The following is a 21,625-nucleotide window of genomic DNA, read 5'->3' as shown; positions in this document are numbered from 1 at the left end:
GGGAGTGGACGTTTGTGTGGGGCGCCAATTAAGGGGGCAGCCTTGTCCTGGATGGTGTTGAGCTTCTGGAGTGTTGTTGGAGCTGCACTCATCCAGGCACACTCCTGACTTGTGCTTTGTAGATGGTGGATAGGCTTTGGGGAGTCAGGAGGTGAGTTACTCACTGCAGGATTCCCAGCCTCTGACCTGCTCTTGCAGCCACTGTATTTATGGCTGGTCTAATGCAGTTTCTGGTCAATGGTAACCCCAGGGTGCTGAGGGTGCTGGGAAATTCAGTGATGACAATGCCATTGAATGTCAAGGAGCGATGGTTAAAGTTCTCTCTTGTGGAGACAGTTATTACCTGGCTCTTGTGTGATGCGAATGTTGCTTGTCAGCCCAAGCCTGGATATTGTCCAGGTCTTGCTGCATTTGGACGGGGACTGTTTCAGTATCTGAGGAGTCGCAAATGCTGAACATTGTGCAGTCATCAACAAACATCCCACTTCTGAACTTACGACGGAGAGAAATCATAGAAATCATAGAAATCATAGAAACCCTACAGTACAGAAAGAGGCCATTCGGCCCATCGAGTCTGCACCGACCACAATCCCACCCAGGCCCCACCCCCATATCCCTACACATTTTACCCACTAATCCCTCTAACCTACACATCCCAGGACACTAAGGGACAATTTAGCATGGCCAATCAACCTAACCCGCACATCTTTGGACTGTGGGAGGAAACCGGAGCACCCGGAGGAAACCCACGCAGACACGGGGAGAATGTGCAAACTCCACACAGACAGTGACCCGAGCCGGGAATCGAACCCAGGTCCCTGGAGCTGTGAAGCAACAGTGCTAACCACTGTGCTACCGTGCCGCTGAAGATTGTTGGGCCTAGGACACTACCCTGAGGAACTCCTGCAGTGATGTCCTGGAGCTGAGATGACTGACCCTCCAACAACCACAGCCATCTTCCTTTGTGCAGGTACGGGAGAGTTTCCCCCTGATTCTTACTGATTCCAGTTTTGCTAGGGCTCCTTGATGCCGCACACGGTCCAATGCTGCCTTGATGTCAAGGACAGTCATTCTCACCACACCTAGAGTTCAACTCTTTGTCCATATTTTAAACCAAGGCTGTAATGAGGTTAGGAGCTGAGTGACCCTGGTGGAGCCCAAACCGAGTGCCAGTGTGCAGTTATTTAGTAAATAAACGTGTCTTGGAGCACTGTCGATGACAATATCCATCACTTCGCTGATGATTGAGAGTGGGTTGCTGGGATGGTAATTGGCCGGGTTGGATTTGTCCTGTGTTTTATGGACAGAGTAAGAGTTTTAACAACACCAGGTTAAAGTCCAACAGGTTTATTTGGTAGCAAACACCATTAGCTTTCGGAGCGCTAGTGGACAGGGCATAACTGGGCAATTTTCCACAATGCCAGTTAGATGCCAGTGTTGTAACTGTAGTGGAAGAGCTTGGCTAGGGGAGTGGCAAGTTCTGGAGCACAATTCTTTAGTAATGTTGTCAGGGCCCCATTGCCTTTGCAGTATCCAGTGCCTCCAGCTGTTTCTTGATATAACATGGAGTGAATCAAGTTGGCTGGAGACTGACATTTGTGATGCTGGGATCCTCCGGAGGAGGCCGCGATGGATCATCCACGCAGAACCCCTGACTGAACATTGATGTTGGAGACAAGGCTCCATAAGACATTGAGAGTGAAAATGTTCCTGGCGCCACCTCCTCACTTTAGCTATTTAATTGTTCACCACCATTCAGAGATGGATGTGGTAGGATGGCAGAGCTGTGATCGGAGCCCTTTGATTTGGTACCAGTCAGCTCTGACTATCAATATTGTCTTTCTAATATATTTATTCATTCATGGGATGTGTCCATTGCTGGCTGGGTCAGCATTTATTACCCATCCTTCATTGCCCTTGAGACTGTTAGAGCCTCTCGGTTGCTGTAAAGGAGACACGGGTTCTGCTCCTTCATAAACTACCTTTATTACTTTGATCCAACTCCACATACAATTCTCCCCAACTCCCACTGCCACCAGTAGCTCCTTTGTACATCAGTGACTTTTATTGAATAATTGACATCAAAATTAGGACTTAATTGGAAGGTCTGTTGACCCATTCCTAACTGAGGAGGTTGTGGTGAGTTACCGGTTTGAACTGTTAGTTCATATGGCGTAGGTACGCCACAGTGTTGTTAGGGAGGGAGTTCCAGGATTTTGACCCAGCGATAGTGAAGGAATGGTGACATATTTCCAAGTCAGGATGGAGAGGGACTTGGAGGGGAACCTGCAGGTGCAGTGTCCCCATGTATCTGCTGCCCTTACTGATTCTGCTGTTTGCCACAATTGTGTTGTAGCTTGGACCTCATATTTAGGTTGGTCTGCTGCTCCTGCCGTGCCCTCCTGCACTCCTCATATGTTAACAGAATCATAGAATCCCTACAGTGCAGAAGGAGACCATTCGCTCCATCAAGTCTGCACCAACTCTCCAACAGAGCATCCCACCCAGGTTCATTCCCCATCAGCCCATGTATTTACTCCAACAATCCCCCTAACCAATACGTTTTGGGACACTGAGGGGAAATTTAGCATGGCCAATCCACCTAACCCGCACATCTTTGGACTGTGGGAGGAAACCGGAGCACCCAGAGGAAACCCACGCAGACTCCACACATACAGCCACCCAGGGCCAGAATTGAACTCAGGTCCCCGGTGCTGTGAGGCAATAGTGCTAACCACTGTGCCACCATGCCGCCCTTTTATTGTCACCGGTGCAGTGGAAGGAGAGAGGAATTTGGTAGAGTGAGTGTGATCTGTCCTGTAGCCCTTTACAGCCCTTTACACCATTGCAGTGATCCACAAAGAATGTAATGTCTTTCCGAGAGTGGGCTGTATGTCATGTGGACAGAGAGGCCCATTAGCATGTTGTACCGAATGTGGGCCAATCACTCCTGCAATGCCCCTGTTAGCCATTGATTCAGGATGGCTCTGGCTCGGTGGTAGTGCCTACACATCTGGGTCAAAAGATCATGCATGTCCACATGACATACAGCCCACTCTCGGAAAGACATTACATTCTTTGTGGATCACTGCAATGGTGTAAAGGGCTGTAAAGGGCTACAGGACAGATCACACTCACTCTACCAAATTCCTCTCTCCTTCCACTGCACCGGTGACAATAAAAGGGCGGCATGGTGGCACAGTGGTTAGCACTATTGCCTCACAGCACCGGGGACCTGAGTTCAATTCTGGCCCTGGGTGGCTGTATGTGTGGAGTCTGCGTGGGTTTCCTCCGGGTGCTCCGGTTTCCTCCCACAGTCCAAAGATGTGCGGATTAGGTGGATTGGCCATGCTAAATTTCCCCTCAGTGTCCCAGGAACAAGCTCTGATGTCCAAGCCCACACCCCATGCTGAGGGAGTGCTGTATTGTTGGAGATGCCATTTTTAGGTAAGATGCTGAACCAGAACCCCGTCTGGACCACCTGGAGGATGTGAAAGGTGCTATATAAATGCAAATCTGCCGCACGATCATAGCAGAGCTAATGCAGGTTCTGTTGAACTGAGTCAGGGATCCTGCTGGAAAGTCTGTGTGTGGAGTGGATTGCCAAGCAAGCCCCCAAACCACCACCTGTGGGAACAGAACCTTCGGATTAGGGAGTGGGCTCTGGAGAGGGGGAGAAGGGGGGTTTGGGGAGGAGGGGGAATGAGTGGGGTTTGGGGAGTGGGCTCTGGGGTTTGGGGAGGGGGAAGGAGTTTGGGGAGTGAGGGAGGGGGGTTTTGCAGAGTGGGGTTTGGGGAGGGGGAGGAGGTTTGGGGAATGGGTTTGGGGGAGTGGGCTCTGGGGTTTGGGGAGGGGGGAAGGAGTTTGGGGAGTGAGGGAGGGGGGTTTTGCAGAGTGGAGTTTGGGGAGGGGTTTGGGGGAGGAGGTTTGGGGAATGGGTTTGGGGGAGTGGGCTCTGGGGTTTGGGGAGGGGGAAAAAGTTTGGGGACTGGGGGAGGGGGCTTTGTTGCCTGTTGAATGATGCAAAATGTGGTAAAAGTGTAAAGTGAAAGTAAGCAGGTGAGTTGGTAAAATATAAATGAAAGCAAATCATGCACTGGAGTTTTATGAAAAATGAGAAATTAGTTTGTGTTTAGAACAAAAGAATATATTTTTGGAAAATGTAAACACTCATTACAGCAGCCTACAGCTTTACACGTGGATTATCATTGGGACAGACACTACGGGGTGAGATATAGGCCTGGATCTTCAGTCAGTGTGTGAAGGGATGAATGAATTGTTATTGTTGGTTTGACCCGACCTCAGTGTTGCAGCGCTTGCTGACATCATTCTTCTGCTCGTTTGCAGGCGGGATGAGGACGGGCCAGTCCTGACAGCCCAGCAGGTGTTTGAGGAGTTTATCTGCCAGCGCCTCATGCAGGGCTACCAGATTATCGTGCAGACCAAAAACAAGCTGTCTAACCCTGCAGCCTCAGCCCCTCTCAGCAGCAGCCCCCTCTACACACGGGGTAAGGGGTCACACAGCCTGGTTACTGAGCTGGAGCTTTGTGTTGGTCATTGAGATGTGGAGTGTGATGGTTCCGCGGTATGTCTCTGAGGTATCCAGGGCAGTTTCTAATCACACGAGTTTGCTAATGTTTTCACATATTTCTCCTTGACACTGGAGTAGCCCACTGTGTCCCCGTGAAGGAGGGCAGACAGCGATGGAGCTTTCACTGTCTGGGATCTCTACCCAATAGATACGGTCTGCAAGTGTGCTTGTGTAAGTGCAGGATTGGTGGGATTGTGGTCAGTGCAGACTCGATGGGCCGAATGGCCTCTTTCTGTACTGTAGGGTTTCTATGATATTTCTATGATTCTATGATTGGACTGAGCTATGATACCCCCACAGCCGAACAGCCTTCAGTGCCTCTGCTTACACATGAATAAGAACATAAGAACTAGGAGCAGGAGTAGGCCATCTGGCCCCTCGAGCCTGCTCCGCCATTCAATAAGATCATGGCTGATCTTTGTGGTCTCAGCTCCACTTACCCGCCCGCTCGCCATAACCCTTAATTCCTTAACTGTTCAAAAATGTATCTATCCTTGCCTTAAAAACATTCAATGAGGTAGCCTCAACTGCTTCACTGGGCAGGGAATTCCACAGATTCACAACCCTTTGTGTGAAGAAGTTCCTCCTCAACTCAATCCTAAATCTGCTTCCCCTTATTTTGAGGCAATGCCCCCTAGTTCTAGTTTCACCCACCAGTGGAAACAACTTCCCTGCTTCTATCTTATCTATTCCCTTCGTAATCTTATATGTTTCTATAAGATCTCCCCTCATTCTTCTTAATTCCAATGAGTATAGCCCCAGTGTACTCAGTCTCTCCTCATAAGCCAACCCTCTCAACTCCGGAATCAACCTAGTGAATCTCCTCTGCACCCCCTCCAGTGCCAGTATATCCTTTCTCAAGTAAGGAGACCAAAACTGTACACCGTACTCCAGGTGTGGTCTCACCAGCACCTTATACAGCTGCAACATAATCTCGCTGTTTTTAAACTCCATCCCTCTAGCAATGAAGGACAAAATTCCATTTGCCTTCTTAATTACCTGCTGCACCTGCAAACCAACTCCTTGTGATTCCTGCACAAGGACACCCAGGTCCCTCTGCACAGCAGCATGCTGCAATTTTTTACTATTTAAATAATAGTCCATTTTGCTGTTATTCCTACCAAAATGGATGACCTCACATTTACCAACATTGTACTCCATCTGCCAGACCCATGCCCACTCACTTAGACTGTCTATATCCCTTTGCAGACTTTCAGCGTCCTCTGCACATTTTGCTCTTCCACCCATCTTTGTATCATCTGCGAATTTTGACACACTACACTTGGTCCCCAACTCCAAATCATCTATGTAAATCGTAAACAATTGCGGTCCCAACACTGATCCCTGAAGCACACCACTAGTCACTGATCGCCAACCAGAAAAACACCCATTTACCCCTACTCTTTGCTTTCTGTTAGTTAACCAATCCTCTATCCATGCCAATACATTACCCGTAACACTGTGCACCTTTATCTTATGTAGCAGTCTTTGGTGCGGCACCTTGTCAAATGCCTTCTGGAAATCCAGATACACCACATCCACAGGTTCCCCATTGTCCACTGCACGTGTAATGTTCTCAAAGAATTCCACCAAATTAGTCAAACATGATCTGCCCTTCATGAACCCATGCTGCATCTTACCAATGGGACAAGTTGTATCCAGACGTCTCGCTATTTCTTCCTTGATGATCGATTCAAGCATTTTCCCTACTACAGAAGTTAAGCTAACCGGCCTATAGCTATCTGCCTTTTGTCTATCTCCTTTTTTAAACAGTGGTGTCACATTTCCAATCTGCGGGAACCACCCCAGAGTCCAGCGGATTTTGGTAAATTACCACGAGTGCATTTGCTATTTGTCCCGCCGTCTCTTTTAGTACCTTGAGATGCATTCCATCAGGACCAGGAGACTTGTCTACCTTTAGCCCCATTAACTTGCCCAACACTACCTCATTCGTGATAATGATAGTTTCTAGGTTCTCACCTGCCATAGCCTTCCTGTCATCAATTTTTGGCATGTTATTTGTCTCTTCCACTGTGAAGACCGACACAAAATACCTGTTCAATGCCTCAGCCATTTCCTCATTTCCAGTTATTACATCCCACTTCTCATCCTCTAAAGGACCAATGTTTACTTTAGCCAGTCTTTTTCGTTTTATATATTTGTAGAAAATTTTGCTATCTGTTTTTATATTCTGAGCTAGTTTACTCTCATAATCCATCTTACTTTTCTTTATAGCTTTTTTCGTGACTTTCTGCTGACCTTTAAAGATTTCCCAATCCTCTAGGTTCCCACTAATCTTTGCCACTTTGTATGCATTTTCTTTCAATTTGATAGCCTCCTTTATTTCCTTAGATATCCATGGCTGATCATCTCTTTCTCTACAGTCCTTCCTTATCACTGGTATATACTTTTGCTGAGCACTGTGAAAGATCGCTTTGAAGGTCCTCCACTGTTCCCCAATTGTCCCACCATAAAGTTTTTGCTCCCAGTCTACCTTAGCCAACTCCTCCCTCACCCCTTTGTAGTCTCCTTTGTTTAAGCACAAGACACTAGTATTGGATTTTACCTTCTCACGCTCCATCTGTATTTTAAATTCAACCATACTGTGATCGGTCCTTCTGAGAGGATCCCTAACTGTAAGATCATTAATTATTCCCGTCTCGTTACACAGGACCAGATCTAGGATAGCTTGCTCCCTTATCGGTTCCATTACATACTGTTCAAGGAAGCTATCGCGACACATTCTATGAACTCCTCCTCAAAGCTGCCTTGAAGGAGGAGGATGTATGTTGGGCAGGGGATACAGGAGGTGACTTGGAACCATGCCTAATCTTCATGGAGAGATGGGTTTGGCACAAAAAGAGCCAGAGTTGGCAAGTTGCAGCCACCTATTGTAAGAGCCCTTGTGATGGACCACCTCTCCCCCCCCCCCCCCCCCCCCCCCCCCAAGTCGCTCCCCCTTGCTGCATAGAAAGATGGGAAATTGGAGCAGGAGGAGGCCATTCGGCCCTCCGAGCCTGCTCCGCCATTCATTATGATCATGGCTGATCATCCAACTCAATAGCCTGATCCCGCCTTTACCCCAATATCCTTTAATCTCCTTCCCCCAAGTGCTATATCTAACTGCTTCTTAAATCAGAAAATGTTTTGGCAGAAGAAGGCATACGGCATGCTTGCCTTCATCAGCCAGGGTATTGAGTTTAAAAATTGGCAAGTCATGTTGCAGCTTTATAGGACCTTAGTTAGACCACACTTGGAATATAGTGTTCAATTCTGGTCGCCACACTACCAGAAGGATGTGGAGGCTTTGGAGAGGGTACAGAAAAGATTTACCAGGATATTGCCTGGTATGGAGGGTATTAGCTATGAGGAGAGGTTGGAGAAACTTGGTTTGTTCTCACTGGAGCGAGGGAGGTTGAGGGGAGATCTGATAGAAGTCTACAAGATTATGAGAGGCATGGGTAGAGTGGATAGTCAAAAGCTTTTTCCCAAGGTGGAAGAGTCAATTACTAGGGGGCATAGGTTTAAAGGAGATGTACAGGGCAGATTTTTTACACAGAGAATAGTGGGTGCCTGGAACCCGTTGCCAGGGGAGGTAGTGGAAGCGGATACGGTAGTGATTTTTAAGGGGCGTCTTGACAAGTACATGAATAGGATGGGAATAGAGGGATATGGTCCCCGGAAGCGTAGGGGGTTTTAGTTAAGTTGGGCAGCATGGTCGGTGCAGGCTTGGAGGGCCGAAGGGCCTGTTCCTGTGCTGTGATTTTCTTTGTTCTAATTGCTTTCTGTAGTAGTGAATTCCACACATTCCACACATTCACCACTCTCTGGGTGAAGAAATTTCTCCTCATCTCCGTCCTAAACGGTCTACCCCTTATCCTCAGACTGTGACGCCTGCTCCTGGACTCCCCACCATCGGGAACATCCTTCCTGCATCTACCCTGTCTAGTCCTGTTAGAATTTTATAAGTTTCTATGAGATCCCACTTCACTCTTCTGAACTCCAGCGAATACAATCCTAACCGACTCGAGCTCTCTTCGTACGTCAGTCCCGCCATTCCAGGAATCAGTCTGATAAACCAGGCTGATTCCTGGGAAGGCAGGTCTGTCATATGAGGAGAGACTAAGTTGGTTAGGATTATTTTCATTGGCGTTTAGAAGAGTGAGAGGGGATCTCATAGAAACTTAGAATTTTATAACCGGGTTAGACAGGTTGGATTCAGAAAGAATGTTCCCAGTGGTGGGGGAGTCCAGAACTCGGGGCTATGGTCTGAGGATAATGGGTAAACCTTTTAGGACTGAGGTGAGGAGAAATTTCTTCATCCAGAGAGTGGTGAATGTGTGGATTTCACTACCACAGAAAGTAGTTGAAACCAAAACGTTTTCTGATTTCAAGAAGAAATTAGATATAACACTTGGGTCTAAAGGGATCAGGGGATATGGGGGTAAGGGGGGATCAAGAAATTGAATTTGATGATCAGCCATGATTGAAAAGAATGGCGGGGCAGGCTCGAAGGGCCGAATGGCCTCCTCCTACTTCTAGTTTCTATGTAAACCTTCTCTGCATTTCCATTGTAGCAAGAACATCCTTCCTCAGATAAGGACCAAAACTGCACACAATATTCCAGGTATGGTCTCACCAAGGCCCTGTAGAATCTAGAGAAAGATGACGATGTGACTAAGGTCCCGGATCAGCCATGATCCCAGTGAATGATGGAACAAGCCCGAGAGGCTCAATTATCAACTCCTCTTCCTGTTCCGTCATTGGCCACGTTCTTTGAGTGAAGGAAAGTGTATGATCCCCTGATCTTCCTGCCCTTGTGACAGAGCGAATGCAAAGCCAAGCTGTGAGTTGAAGGTCAGCACATAGACCATTAGCAAAACCATACCTACAACTTTTTGTGGCCATTATAGGTCTCTGGGATCGAACTGGTCTCTGTAGTAGATCCCACTGCCTAGATCCCACAGGCCAGTCAGCAAGACCTTGGGATTTCGGCAGTGAGTTAACACTGACCACGCTATATTTGAAAGATCCTTTCAGGTCAGCTTTACCTAGAGTCATAGAGATATGCAGCACGGAAACAGGCCCTTCGGCCCAACTTGTCCATGCTAACCAGGATTCCTAAACTGAACTAGTTCCATTTGCCTGTATTTGGTCCATATCCCGCTAAACCTTTCCCATCCATATACCTGTCCAAATGTATTGTACCCGCCTCTATCACCTCCACTGGCAGCTCATTCCATACACGCACCACCCTGTGTGTGAAAAAGTTGCCCCTCTGGTCCCTTTTAAACCTTTCCCCTCTCACCTTAAACCTCTGCCCTCTAGTTTTGGATTCCCCTACCCTGGGGAAAAGACCTTGACCATTCACCTTATCTGTGCCCCTCATGATTTTATAAACCTCTGTAATAGTTCTGAAATGCCTGGGTGCTGCTTCTTAGTGACTGGTGTGGTGTCTGTGTCCACAGGCCTGGTGTCTCGTAACAAGCTGGAGGAGGAGGAGACTGCCTATTGGCTGAGCATGGGGCGCACCTTTCATAAGGTCTGCTTAAAAGACAAGATTATAACCGTCACACGCTACCTACCCAAGTAAGTGTGGAGTGAGTGAATGCTACCAGTCACGGGGCTGGGGTTTGAATAGTTTAATCAAGATGGGATGGACGGTTTGCGTCTTACTTCAAAGAAAAAGGAGAACACAGGTTTGTAAATGAGAGCGTGCCTCGAGTGTTTAACTAGCCCAACTCGAGGCCATACAATGAGGTGCCATCTGAGTGTCGCAGAGATCTGTGACCTGGTTTTATAAGCCGGTTTGACAGGAGCAGACACAAGTGGCCTCGTTCTGTGCCGTGACCTTTCTGTGGTTGGATTAAATCTTCAGCAGTGAAAAGCTTGGCTGAGTATTCACCGAGATCAAATCAGGTCATCACTGGATCACTGCTCTTAAATATCAAAACTGTAAAATATCTAAAACAAAATGAGCAAAATAAATTGCACTTATGTAGCAACTTTCATGACTTTGGGGATCCGCTCAAGTAGTTTACCGCCTGTATTTGAATTGTACACGGTATTATCACCCAGCTTTGTGGCCTCCTGTATTTTTCCCAGATGCCTTGCTTTGTGGTTTCACTGCACCCTCACACACTCGTGCCTGAGGTGTTGAGCGGTGATATCTTAGCCGGGTTAGTGAGCCATCTTCAGGTTGGCAAACTGTGTGACCCCTAGGGATCTGCTGGGGCCTCCACTGTTGACAATCTATATGAATGACTTTGAAGGAATGGCAGTACTGTCGCCACATTTGCTGATGCAACAACGATATGATGTGGAGATGCCGGCGTTGGACTGGGGTGAACACAGTAAGAAGTCTAACAACACCAGGTTAATGTCCAACAGGTTTATTTGGTAGCAAAAGCCACTTTTGCTCCCAAATAAACCTGTTGGACTTTAACTGGTGTTGTTAGACTTCTTACTGAAACAACGATGGGCAGGAAAACAAGTTGTGAAGAGGACGCAAAGAGGTGAATTTTCCCGTTCCGCCTGCCATGGGAATCGGAGCGGGGGAGGGGCGGACCACAGAAAGGTCCGTTGATCTCGGGCAGGATTTTCTGGTTTTGGGGCAAGTGCATCCGGAAAATCCCGTCTGGAGAGTTTACAAAGGAATATAGATAGGGTAAGTGAGTGTGCAAAGATTTGACAGGTTGAGTATCATGTTGGGAAATGTGAGGTTGTCCACTTTGGCAGGAAGAATAGAAAAGCAGAGCATTATTTAAATAGAGAGAGAGAGTGTAGAATGCTGTGGTACAGAGGGATCTGGGTGTCATTGTACACAAATCACAAGAAGTCAGCAAGTAATTGGGAAGACAAATGGAATATTGTCCTTTATTGCAAGGGAGTATAGAAGTAAGGAATTCTTGCTACAGCTATGCAGGGCATTAGTGAGACCACACTCGCAGGAGGGGTATACTCGCATGGCAGTTGGTTCAGAGAAGGTTGATAAGGCTGATCATTGGGTTGAAGGGCTTATCTTATAAACAGGTGAGCAGGTTGGGCCCATATTCATTGCTTTCGGAGAATGAGAAATGATCTTATTGAAACATTTTTGGTCTGAAGGGGCTTGGCAAAGTAGATGCTCGGAAGATGTTTCCCCTCATGGGGAAATCCAGTGTTTATCACTGCTGCCTCACAGCACCAGGGACTCGGGTTCAATTCCGGCCTTGGATGACTGTCTGTGTGGAGTTTGCACATTCTCCCCGTGTCTGTGGATTTTCACCCGATTCTCCAGTTTCCTCCCACAGTCCAAAGATGTGCTGGTTAGGTGGATTGGCCGTGCTAAATTGTCCCTTAGTGTCCAAAGATGTCTAGATTAGATGGATGAGCCATGGTGAATGTGTGGGGTTTCGGGGATAGGGTGAGGGAAAGTACCTGCATAAGGTACTCTGTTAGAGAGTTGGTGCAGGCTTGATGGGCCGAATGGCCTCCTGCACTGTACAGATTCTATAATGGGCAGTTTTTTGAAATAAGTGGCCAGATTTTTTCTACCAAGACAGGTAGTTCGAGTGGGGAAATTTCTTGATTCAGTAGACCAGCTTCAGTGTAAAGTGCTCCTTTGCACGCTATTTTCTCTCCAGGGAGGCAAGGGTGGGGTAGAGTTTGCCCCGTCATTCCCAAAAACAGATCAAAACGACCATGGGGTGGCCAAGTGTCAATAGGGGCTGTTTAAAGGTCCACTTTGGTTCTCTGGGACTTTGTCCTCGTTAGTTGGTTATATTTTAGGCCCTCTATCCTCACCTCCCACTCCCATCACTTTCCTACCCAACACCCATGTCACCTCCATGCAAACTCACTGTTAACTCATGTCCTACACTCAACCCCATGACCTCTTATCAACCCCATGCTAAAGAATAGCCTTTCCATGCCCATTCACCCGATATACACAATGTACAGAACCAATGAAACTTCAAAGACAGCCCAGGCTCATCAAAAATATTGAGTTTGTTTGTTTACTCAGGTGCAGAGAAGTATTGACTTTGCATGATTGTCATCCTTATGAAGTTATAAGAAGTTATTTTTTCCTTTGTTCTCTTCTATCAATGTCTCAATGTTCATTTGATGTGGAGATGCTGGCGTTGGACTGGGGTGGGCGCAGTAAGAATCTCACAACACCAGGTTAAAGTCCAACAGGTTTATTTGGAATCACGTGTTTTTGGAGCACTGCTCCTTCATCAATGTTTATTTGCACATGGTTGAGGTGTGAATTTTTTAAACATTCTGTCTTTGATAATTTAATGTTCTGTTTAATTGGCCCTGTTATACGGATGGTTTTTTTTTCAAATAATTATGAATGTGTGTTTTCTAAGCAGTTTTACGCATGCCATTGTTACTATTGGGTTCATTCTGTGCACAGTGTAAGCTGGGTGAATGGGCATGAAAGAGTCACGACTTGGCTTGGAGTCAGTCGCGGGGGGAGGGAGAGGAGAGATGCCGAGAGATAACTACCCCTGCAATGGAACTTGTCGGCTTGGGAATACAGGGTGTGGGCTTGCTCCTTCACTCTGTGCCACTGAAAATGGGGAGCGCCAGGAATGGGGGCAGGAATCCTGGAATCGGACCCCACTCACCATTTTTAAATGATTCCAGACTCCTTCCACATCTGTTAAAATCGGGCCGAGCAGTCCCCCCATGAAAGGTGGAGATGAGGAGGATTTTCTCCACTCAGCCGGCCACTATAATCTTGGGAATTCTCTTCTGAAGGTGGAGTGGGCGCTGGGCCTCTTAATATATTCAAGGCTGAGTTTGACAGATTTTTGATTGACAAGAGAATCGAGGCTTAAGGGGACAGGCAGGGACGTGGACTGAAGGCCACAATTGGATCAGCCGTAGTCTTATCAAATAGAGCAGGATTGATGGGCTGAATGGCCTGCTCCTAATTCTTATGAGCTTATGATTTATTTAAAAATAAAACTACGACATATTTTATTTTTTTATCAGTGTCCCAAGTAGGCTTGCATTAACACTGAAATAAAGTTTCTGTGAAAATCCCCTTGTTGCCACACTCCGGCGCCTGTTCGGGTACACTGAGGGAGAATTCAGCATGGCCAATGCACCTAACCAGCACGTCTTTCGGACTGTGGGAGGAAACTGGAGCACCCGGAGGAAACTCACGCAGACACGGGAGAACGTGCAGACTCCACACGCACAGTCACCCAGGCCGGGAATTGAACCCAGGTCCCTGATGCTGTGAGGCAGCAGTGCTACATCTTAAAGGTTTCAGTTCAAGTCCCACACAGCACTGAGGGGGCACTTGATCCCGGCCAACACTTTGGTGTCGCGCTGAGGGAGCACTGCCTTGTCAGATGTGCCATCTTTCTAATCGGAGGCTCTTCCTCTTTTCCAGTGCTCCAACTGGGCTTAAACAATCCCACAATGCTCTCTGAGGTAGCGTATGGAGTTCCCCTGACACTTCTGCCCTCAGTCTTCACCGACACCACGTTGCTCTGTTGTCTGTGGGATCTTGTTTCGGATGTTGCTGAGGGATGTGGCTCTATAACTGCAACCCTTTTTTACAAAGGGGTGTAATTTTGGAAGAAGCTGTGACAGTAGAGTGGGCACAGTAAGAAGTTTAACAACACCAGGTTAAAGTCCAACAGGTTTATTTGGTAGCAAAAGCCACACAAGCTTTCGAGGCTCTAAGCCCCTTCTTCAGGTGAGTGGGAATTCTGTTCACAAACAGAACTTATAAAGACACAGACTCATAATTTATAATTTATAAGTTCTGTTTGTGAACAGAATTCCCACTCACCTGAAGAAGGGGCTTGGAGCCTCGAAAGCTTGTGTGGCTTTTGCTACCAAATAAACCTGTTGGACTTTAACCTGGTGTTGTTAAACTTCTTACTGTGTTTACCCCAGTCCAACGCCGGCATCTCCACAGTAGAGTGGCACAGAAAGCAGAGATTTGCCCCCACGGGTATGCACTGGTTTCAGCAGTTACTTTGGGACAGATTCTTTGATTTGGGGAGGAGACTGGGAGTTGGTGAGGAGTGGGCCCTGCCTCCACACAGAGTGGAGCAGGAAGATGGCTTGCTGTGTAACTCTGGCAGGCCCAGAAACAACTGCAAATCAGATCGACGCGAGCTTCCGAAGGAAACCTATATCTGAAAAAGAATGCTTTCCCTTGAGTTCTTGAAGTCTGCACCTTTCTAGGGTGGAAATGAGTTTGGGAAGTGTAGAGTCAGAAGAAATGATGGCTTTAGGCCTATGTATTTTATACTGTTTCTAAAAGCACATTGACCTCTTCCCCTTGCATTCTGCGAATGTTTTATGGTGAGGGAGCGGGGAAAGAAATGAATTGGGGCGGCACGATGACACAGTGGTTAGCACTGCTACTTCACAGTGCTAGTGACCCAGGTTCAATTCCGGCCTTGGGTGACTGTCTGTGTGGAGTTTGCACATTCTCCCCGTGTCTGCGTGGGTTTCCTCCGGGTGCTCCGGTTTCCTTCCACACTCCAAAGATGTGCTGATTAGGTGGATTGGCCATGTTCAATTGCCCGTTAATGTCCCAAGATGTGTAGGTTGGATGGAATGGCCATGGGAAATGTTTGGGGTTACAGGAATGGGTGGGAAGAGGGTCTGGGTAAGACACTCTGAGAGTCGGTGTAGACTCAATGGGCCGAATGGTCTTTTGTGCACTGCAGGGATTCTGTGATTGCAGAACTAGGAACAGTAGCTGTGTTCTGCCTCTTGATTGCTACTTTCTTTGGTCTGGATCAGGTATCCTTATGAGTCTGCTCAGATTCAGTACAGTTACAGCCTCTGCCCACCGCACTCCAGCATTGAGTTTGTGTCGTGCTGGGTAGAGTTCTCCCACGAGCGGCTGGAGGAGTACAAATGGAATTACCTGGATCAGTACATCTGCTCGTCAGGCTCCGAGGATTTCAGGTACGTGTCTCCCCATCCCATCACTAAACCCCCACCGGGACTCCGACTTCTTTTTCAGATCCATCGGCGTAAGAGTAACACTGACGCTGTGTCACTGCAGCACTGAACTCAACACAGGAGCTAAAGAATACAACTCTCACAGAGTCCCGGACTCGCACTGACATACAACTGGAGAGATGGGGGCATTGGGAAATATTGTATGCGCTTACTGCTGGTTTATACTGAAAGGATTTTAAGTACTATCAGCTATGTGCAAGATCGTGTGTGAATGGGGAGTCAGCTGGTGACTGGGACCAGGCCAGGAGCAGAAATCTCAGTAAGATTCACCTCGCTCCGGACGTGACTATTCCAACGTTCTCCTGGCCCTGGAGTTCATTGCAATCTCTGGCCTTGTCCCTCCCCCTGTCTTTGTATCCTCCAACCCTCAGGATCTCTGCATCCTTTGATTTTGGCCTCTTGACCATCCCTCAGTTTAATCGCTCCACCATTGGCTGGCATGCTGTGTGTTTCAAATTGGACTCTGGAATTCTCTCTCTGAACCTCCCTGCCCCTCTCTCTACCTTTAAAACATTCCTTAAAAACTACCTCTTTGATGAGCCTTTTGGTCTCCCGTCCTGATGTCACCCTGTGCATCTTGCTGTCAAATTTAGTCCAACAACCCTCTTGTGGAGCAACCTCGGATATATTTGCTATGTTAAAGGTGCTATGTAAGTTGTTGTTGTTGTGAGTAAGAGGCTGACAGCACTGGGTAAATTCTCTTGGGTTGCTGCTTGACAGCCTGATCGAATCCCTGAAGTTCTGGCGAACCAGGTTCCTGTTGTTGCCAGCCTGCGTAACGGCTACAAAACGGATCATGGAGGGAGAGAGCCGCTGTGACGTCTACGGGGAGAAGCTGCGCTCTGACCAGGAGGAGTGGCAGCTGCAGGATGGCTTCATCCGGTTTGTGGAGGGTTTGAACCGAATCCGGAGAAGGCATCGCTCCGACAGGATCATACGGGTGAGAATGCATCTTCTTTTTTCAGTGGAGCAACTGGTAACCTAGACAGCGGGGTGTTTATAGGAGGTGAGGTGTTTTTAATCCCTTTAAAGTACTGGGCTGTCAATAATTTGCTCTATCTCACTGGATCTGTGTATTTTTATAATTTTAGATAAATCAGATGGTTAGTTTTAGCCTGGTGCGATGTTTAGGAGTCAGGGGAGCATAGTGGCATTGAGATCTCCAATGGTTGGATACTGTAGTTAGAGAATAATTCTAGGCCTATTATCTCAGTCATGGAGTGTATAGGAGCACAGATCTTAAATCAAAAGAGACTTGAGTTGCTCATGGAAGTGAGATTTTGAAGTGAACCGAGATATAAAATGATTTTGATGTATTGTGATAGGTGGTCCTACCAGATTGAAGCTTTACAATGGAGGATCAGTTTGGGTCTGTGTTTTCTATCTGCTCATTGCTCTGCCTCGTGGTGTGGGAACATTCTGATGGATCAGAATATAAAATATTTAACACTATGGAAGATTGAAAGTAATTTTGATCTTGTCTGGGAGGTACCTGCATAAGACATGTAGGTCAGACTTCTGGAACATTCCTGTTACCCTTTTGTTTTCCTCTATTTATTGAGATTGATTCCCAGAGAGGGGAGAGGCTGGGATTGATTCCCAGAGGGGGGAGAGGCTGGGATTGATTCCCAGAGAGGGGAGAGGCTGGGATTGATTCCCAGAGGGGGGAGAGGCTGGGATTGATTCCCAGAGGGGGGAGAGGCTGGGATTGATTCCCAGAGGGGGGAGAGGCTGGGATTGATTCCCAGAGGGGGGAGAGGCTGGGATTGATTCCCAGAGGGGGGAGAGGCTGGGATTGATTCCCAGAGGGGGGAGAGGCTGGGATTGATTCCCAGAGGGGGGAGAGGCTGGGATTGATTCCCAGAGGGGGGAGAGGCTGGGATTGATTCCCAGAGGGGGGAGAGGCTGGGATTGATTCCCAGAGGGGGGAGAGGCTGGGATTGATTCCCAGAGGGGGGAGAGGCTGGGATTGATTCCCAGAGGGGGGGGAGAGGCTGGCTTTCAGCTGCTCATGAACGCAAGGTCTGTTTAACTCATGCAGGTTTTCCTATTCACCTTTCAGAAGGGGGTTCCCATTAAAGGCCTGCAGGTGACGGGGCCCATCTCAAACTATCCCACTGAGCCAGCCGGCCCACCTCTCGGGAAGAAGGGAACGTCTGCTTTGTCAGCTTTGTTGGAGATGGAGGCCAACCAGAGGTGAGGTCTCCTTTGTATTGAGTTCCCTGGTTCCACAGGAGTCAGTCACATAGAAAACAGGTGCAGGCATAGGCCATTCGGCCCTTCGAGCCTGCACCACCATTCAAATGCTTCAAGCGACAATCAAACATTTTTTGCTTCAACTGGATGAGTTCTTACTGGTTTCACTCGAGCTGTTAGATGGAACAACAATGTGGAGCAAGATAATGTCAAATCAAGTCTTAATTATCCCACTGGAGAGATAACTTTAATCTCATCATTCTATGTAACTCGGGTAAGAAGAGGGACAGTTTTTCTCAGAGTTCATGCTTGCTCCCAGTTGAAGCAATATGCTTTATTTGTGATGGCAATCATTCGGACAAAAGAAGATACTTTTTTGGGGAAAACTTACCTTTTCAAGAGTAAAGATGTGAAGGTCCCAGCACTGAACCCTATGGTACCCTACTAGTCATTGCCAGCCACTCTGAAAGGGACCCGTTCATTCCCATTCTGCTCCCTGTCTGCCAACCAGTTCTCTATCCAAATCAATAGCATGAGTTTTAAATTTGCTCACTAGTCTCTTGTGTGGGACCTTGTCAAAAGCCTTTTGAAAGTCCAGATGCACAACATCCACTGGTTCACCCTTGCCCACTCTACTGGTCACATCCTCAAAAAATTCCAGAAGATTTGTCAAGCACGATTTCCCTTTAGTGGATCCTTGGACCGATCCTGTCACTGTTTTCCAAATGCTCAATTATTACATCCTTAATAATTGACTCCGGCATTTTCCCCACCACCGATGTCAGGCTAATCGGTCTAAAATTCCCCGTTTTCTCTCCCTTTTTTAAAAAGTGGGGTTACTTTGGCTACACTTCAATCCATTGGAACTCTTCCAGAGTCTATAGAATGCTGGAAAATGATTACCAATGTGTCCGCTATTTCTAGAGCCACTTCCTTGAATACTCTGGGATACAGAGCATCAGGCTCTGGATTTATCAGGTTTTAATCCAAACAAGTTCCCGAATATAATTTTTTGACTAATAAAGGATTTCCTGCAGTTCCTTCTTCATACTAGACCCTCTGTCCCCTAGTATTTTTGGAAGGTTATTTGTGTCCTCCATAGTGAAGACAGATCCAAGGTATTTGTTCAGCTGGTCTGCCATTTCTTTGTTGCCCATTGTGATTCTAACTGTAAGGGACCTACATTTGTCTTCACCAGTCTTTTTCTCTTCACATATCTGTGGAAACGTTTGCAGTCAGTTTTTATGTTTCCTGGAAGCCTACTCTCCTCTTCTATTTTCCCTTTCCAAATTAAACCCTTTGTCCTCCTCTGCTGGATTTTAAAGTCCAATGCCGGCATCTCCACATTTTAAATTTCTCCCAGTCCTCAGGTTGTTGCTTTTTCTGGCCAATTTATATGCCTCCTCTTTGGCTTTAACACTATCCCTGATTTCCCTTGTTAGCCATGGATGAGCCACCTTCCCCGTTTTACTCTTCAGACAGGGATGTACAGTTGTCGAAGTTCATCCATGTGTTCTTTAAATGTCTGCCATTGCCTATTCACTGTCAACCCCTTAAGTATCCTTTGCCAGCTTATCCTAGCCAATGCACGTCTCATATCATCAAAGTTAGCTTTCCTTAAGTTCAGGATCCTAATCTCAGATTTAACTGTCACACTCTAAGTTAATGAAGAATTTTACCATATTATGCCCACTCTTCCCCAAAGGATCTCGCACCACAAGGTTGCTAATTAATCCTCTCATTACACAATACCCAGTCTAGGATGGCCTGCTCTCTAGTTGGCTCCTCGACAGATTGGTCGAGCAAACCATCCCTTATACATTCCAGGAAATCCTCCTCCACATTGCTACCAGTTTGATGAGCCCAGTCAATATGCAGATTGAAGTCACCCATAATAACTGCTGTACCCTTACTGCTCGCATCTCAAATTTCCTGCTTGATGCCATCCCCAACATCACTGCTACTGTTTGGTGGTCTGTACACAACTCCCACTAATGTTTTCAGTCCTTTGGAGTTCTGCAGCTCCACCCATTCAGATTTCACATTGTTTGGGCTAATGTCCTATCGTACTATTGTGTTAATCTCCTCTTTGACCAGTAACCCCCCCCCCCACATCTATCTTTCCTGAATATTGAATACTCCTGGATGTTGAATTGCCGTCCCTGGACACCCTGGAGCCTGGTCGCTGTGACGGTACACATTGCTGCCAGTGTTCGTCAGCGGTGGAGGACGTGTGTGTTTTTGGGTGGTATGCGAATCAAGCGAATTGCTTTGTCCTGGATGATGTTGGGCTTCTTGAGTGTTGGAGCTGCACTCATCCAGACCAGAGAAGACTGTTCCGTCACACTCCTGACATGTGCCTTGTAGATGATGGACAGGCTTTGGGGAATCAGGTGGTGAGTTACATACCACAGAATTCACAGCCCCTGACCTACCACAATACTTATATGACTGGTCCAGTTCAGTTTCTGGTCAGTGGTAACCCCCCAGGATGATGGCCCTTTAATTAAACCCACCTTATAACGACACAATGAGGAGAAGCTAGGAATCCACACCCTGATGTTAAAGGGATTCTAGATGAAGGTGGAGCTCATCCTGCCTCAGACCACCTGAATCTCAGCTACAGGGTTCAGTTTAGCACTGCTGCCATATTACCGTCTGCTTTACAAATGCAGATGTGAATATATTTCTCTTCTAATTGCCTGTAGGAGCTTTGAGGAGCAGCAAGCCGCAGTGCATTCTGGGAAAGGTGTTGGCCCAGCCTCTGACAGCGCCCCGCATTCTGGGACAAATGTTGCCATCACTCCCAGCTATGTCGACAGCCCGAGGAAGGTAAGACGAGTGCTCATGTTTCATATCGCTGCATTCTTTTAACCTGTTTGAGTCACGAGCATTGATCCTGTGTCCCCAGTGCCCAGTTAAATCAGGTAGAAAAACATTCCCTTTTTTTGCCAAAATAAACTTGGTGTTAAAAGTTAAAGTTTATTTATTAGTCACAAGTGAGGCTTACATTAACACTGCAATGAAGTTACTGTGAAATTCCCCTAGTTGCCACAGTCCGGCGCCTGTTCGCACCTAACCAGCACGTCTTTCAGAATGTGGGAGGAAACCAGAGCTCCTGGACGAAACCCACGTAGACACGGGGAGAACATACAGACTCCATACAGGCAGTGACCCAAGCTGGGAATTGAACCTGGGTCCCTGACGCTGTGAAGCAGCAGTGCTAACTACTGTGCCACCATGCCGCCCCCGAGTGGTGTTGCCACTCCTGTTTTATATATTGGCATCATTGTGCTGCTAGTACTATGGCACGTAAAGCACAATGCCTAAATATTGTGAAAAATGTGTGGTAATATTCATTCTCCTATCTATTTGCTCTTAACATTTCCAGCAACAGTCCCATACCTTGTTAGGGACCAGATCAGACACCCCTTGGTATGTTATGAAGTTAGACTAGACCCCAACTATTTTTTATTATTTTGGCATTCGTGTGAAGATAAGGGGGGGGAATTCTCCCATTCTGCCTACCACGGGAATCATAGCGGGTCAGGGGTGGTGGGGGGGCGGACCATGCAAAGGTCTGTTGACCTCGGGTGGGATTTTCTGGTTTTGGGGCGAGGGCAGCCGGAAAATCCCCCTCAAGGTGTTTCATTCCAGGTGTGACACACTAAGAAGCTTTTGTCAAAACAAACTTTATGTTTAACAATACAGTTTAACTATAACAGGTAAATTAGCTTAACTTTTACCAATTAAAATATCTAAACCAGAGCTTTAGTACTGTAGGGGGTCAGAAGGACCTTGGACTCTAAAATCGGCCCCGCAGGTGGAGGGGGTGGTTAAGAAGGCGTA

General features: G+C 47.2%; 1 protein-coding gene across 4 annotated transcripts in view; it reads left to right on the top strand.

Moving 5' to 3' along the window:
• depdc5 (DEP domain containing 5, GATOR1 subcomplex subunit) overlaps positions 1-21,625 on the top strand; it is a 192,754-nt gene that overhangs the window by 107,062 nt on the left and 64,067 nt on the right. For all 4 annotated transcript variants that reach the window (XM_078226820.1, XM_078226821.1, XM_078226819.1 and 1 more), the window contains exons 26-31: positions 4,348-4,508; positions 10,060-10,180; positions 15,356-15,523; positions 16,301-16,520; positions 17,643-17,776; positions 20,485-20,608. In XM_078226820.1, coding sequence (XP_078082946.1) covers positions 4,348-4,508; positions 10,060-10,180; positions 15,356-15,523; positions 16,301-16,520; positions 17,643-17,776; positions 20,485-20,608 — 928 coding nt within the window. The remainder of the gene's footprint in view (positions 1-4,347; positions 4,509-10,059; positions 10,181-15,355; positions 15,524-16,300; positions 16,521-17,642; positions 17,777-20,484; positions 20,609-21,625) is intronic.

This window comes from Mustelus asterias, chromosome 13 (genome assembly GCF_964213995.1).
Source record: "Mustelus asterias chromosome 13, sMusAst1.hap1.1, whole genome shotgun sequence".
Taxonomy (NCBI): Eukaryota; Metazoa; Chordata; class Chondrichthyes; order Carcharhiniformes; family Triakidae; genus Mustelus; species Mustelus asterias.
The sequence above is the reverse complement of the archived record's forward strand: the minus strand, read 5'-3'. Positions and strand labels throughout refer to the sequence as shown.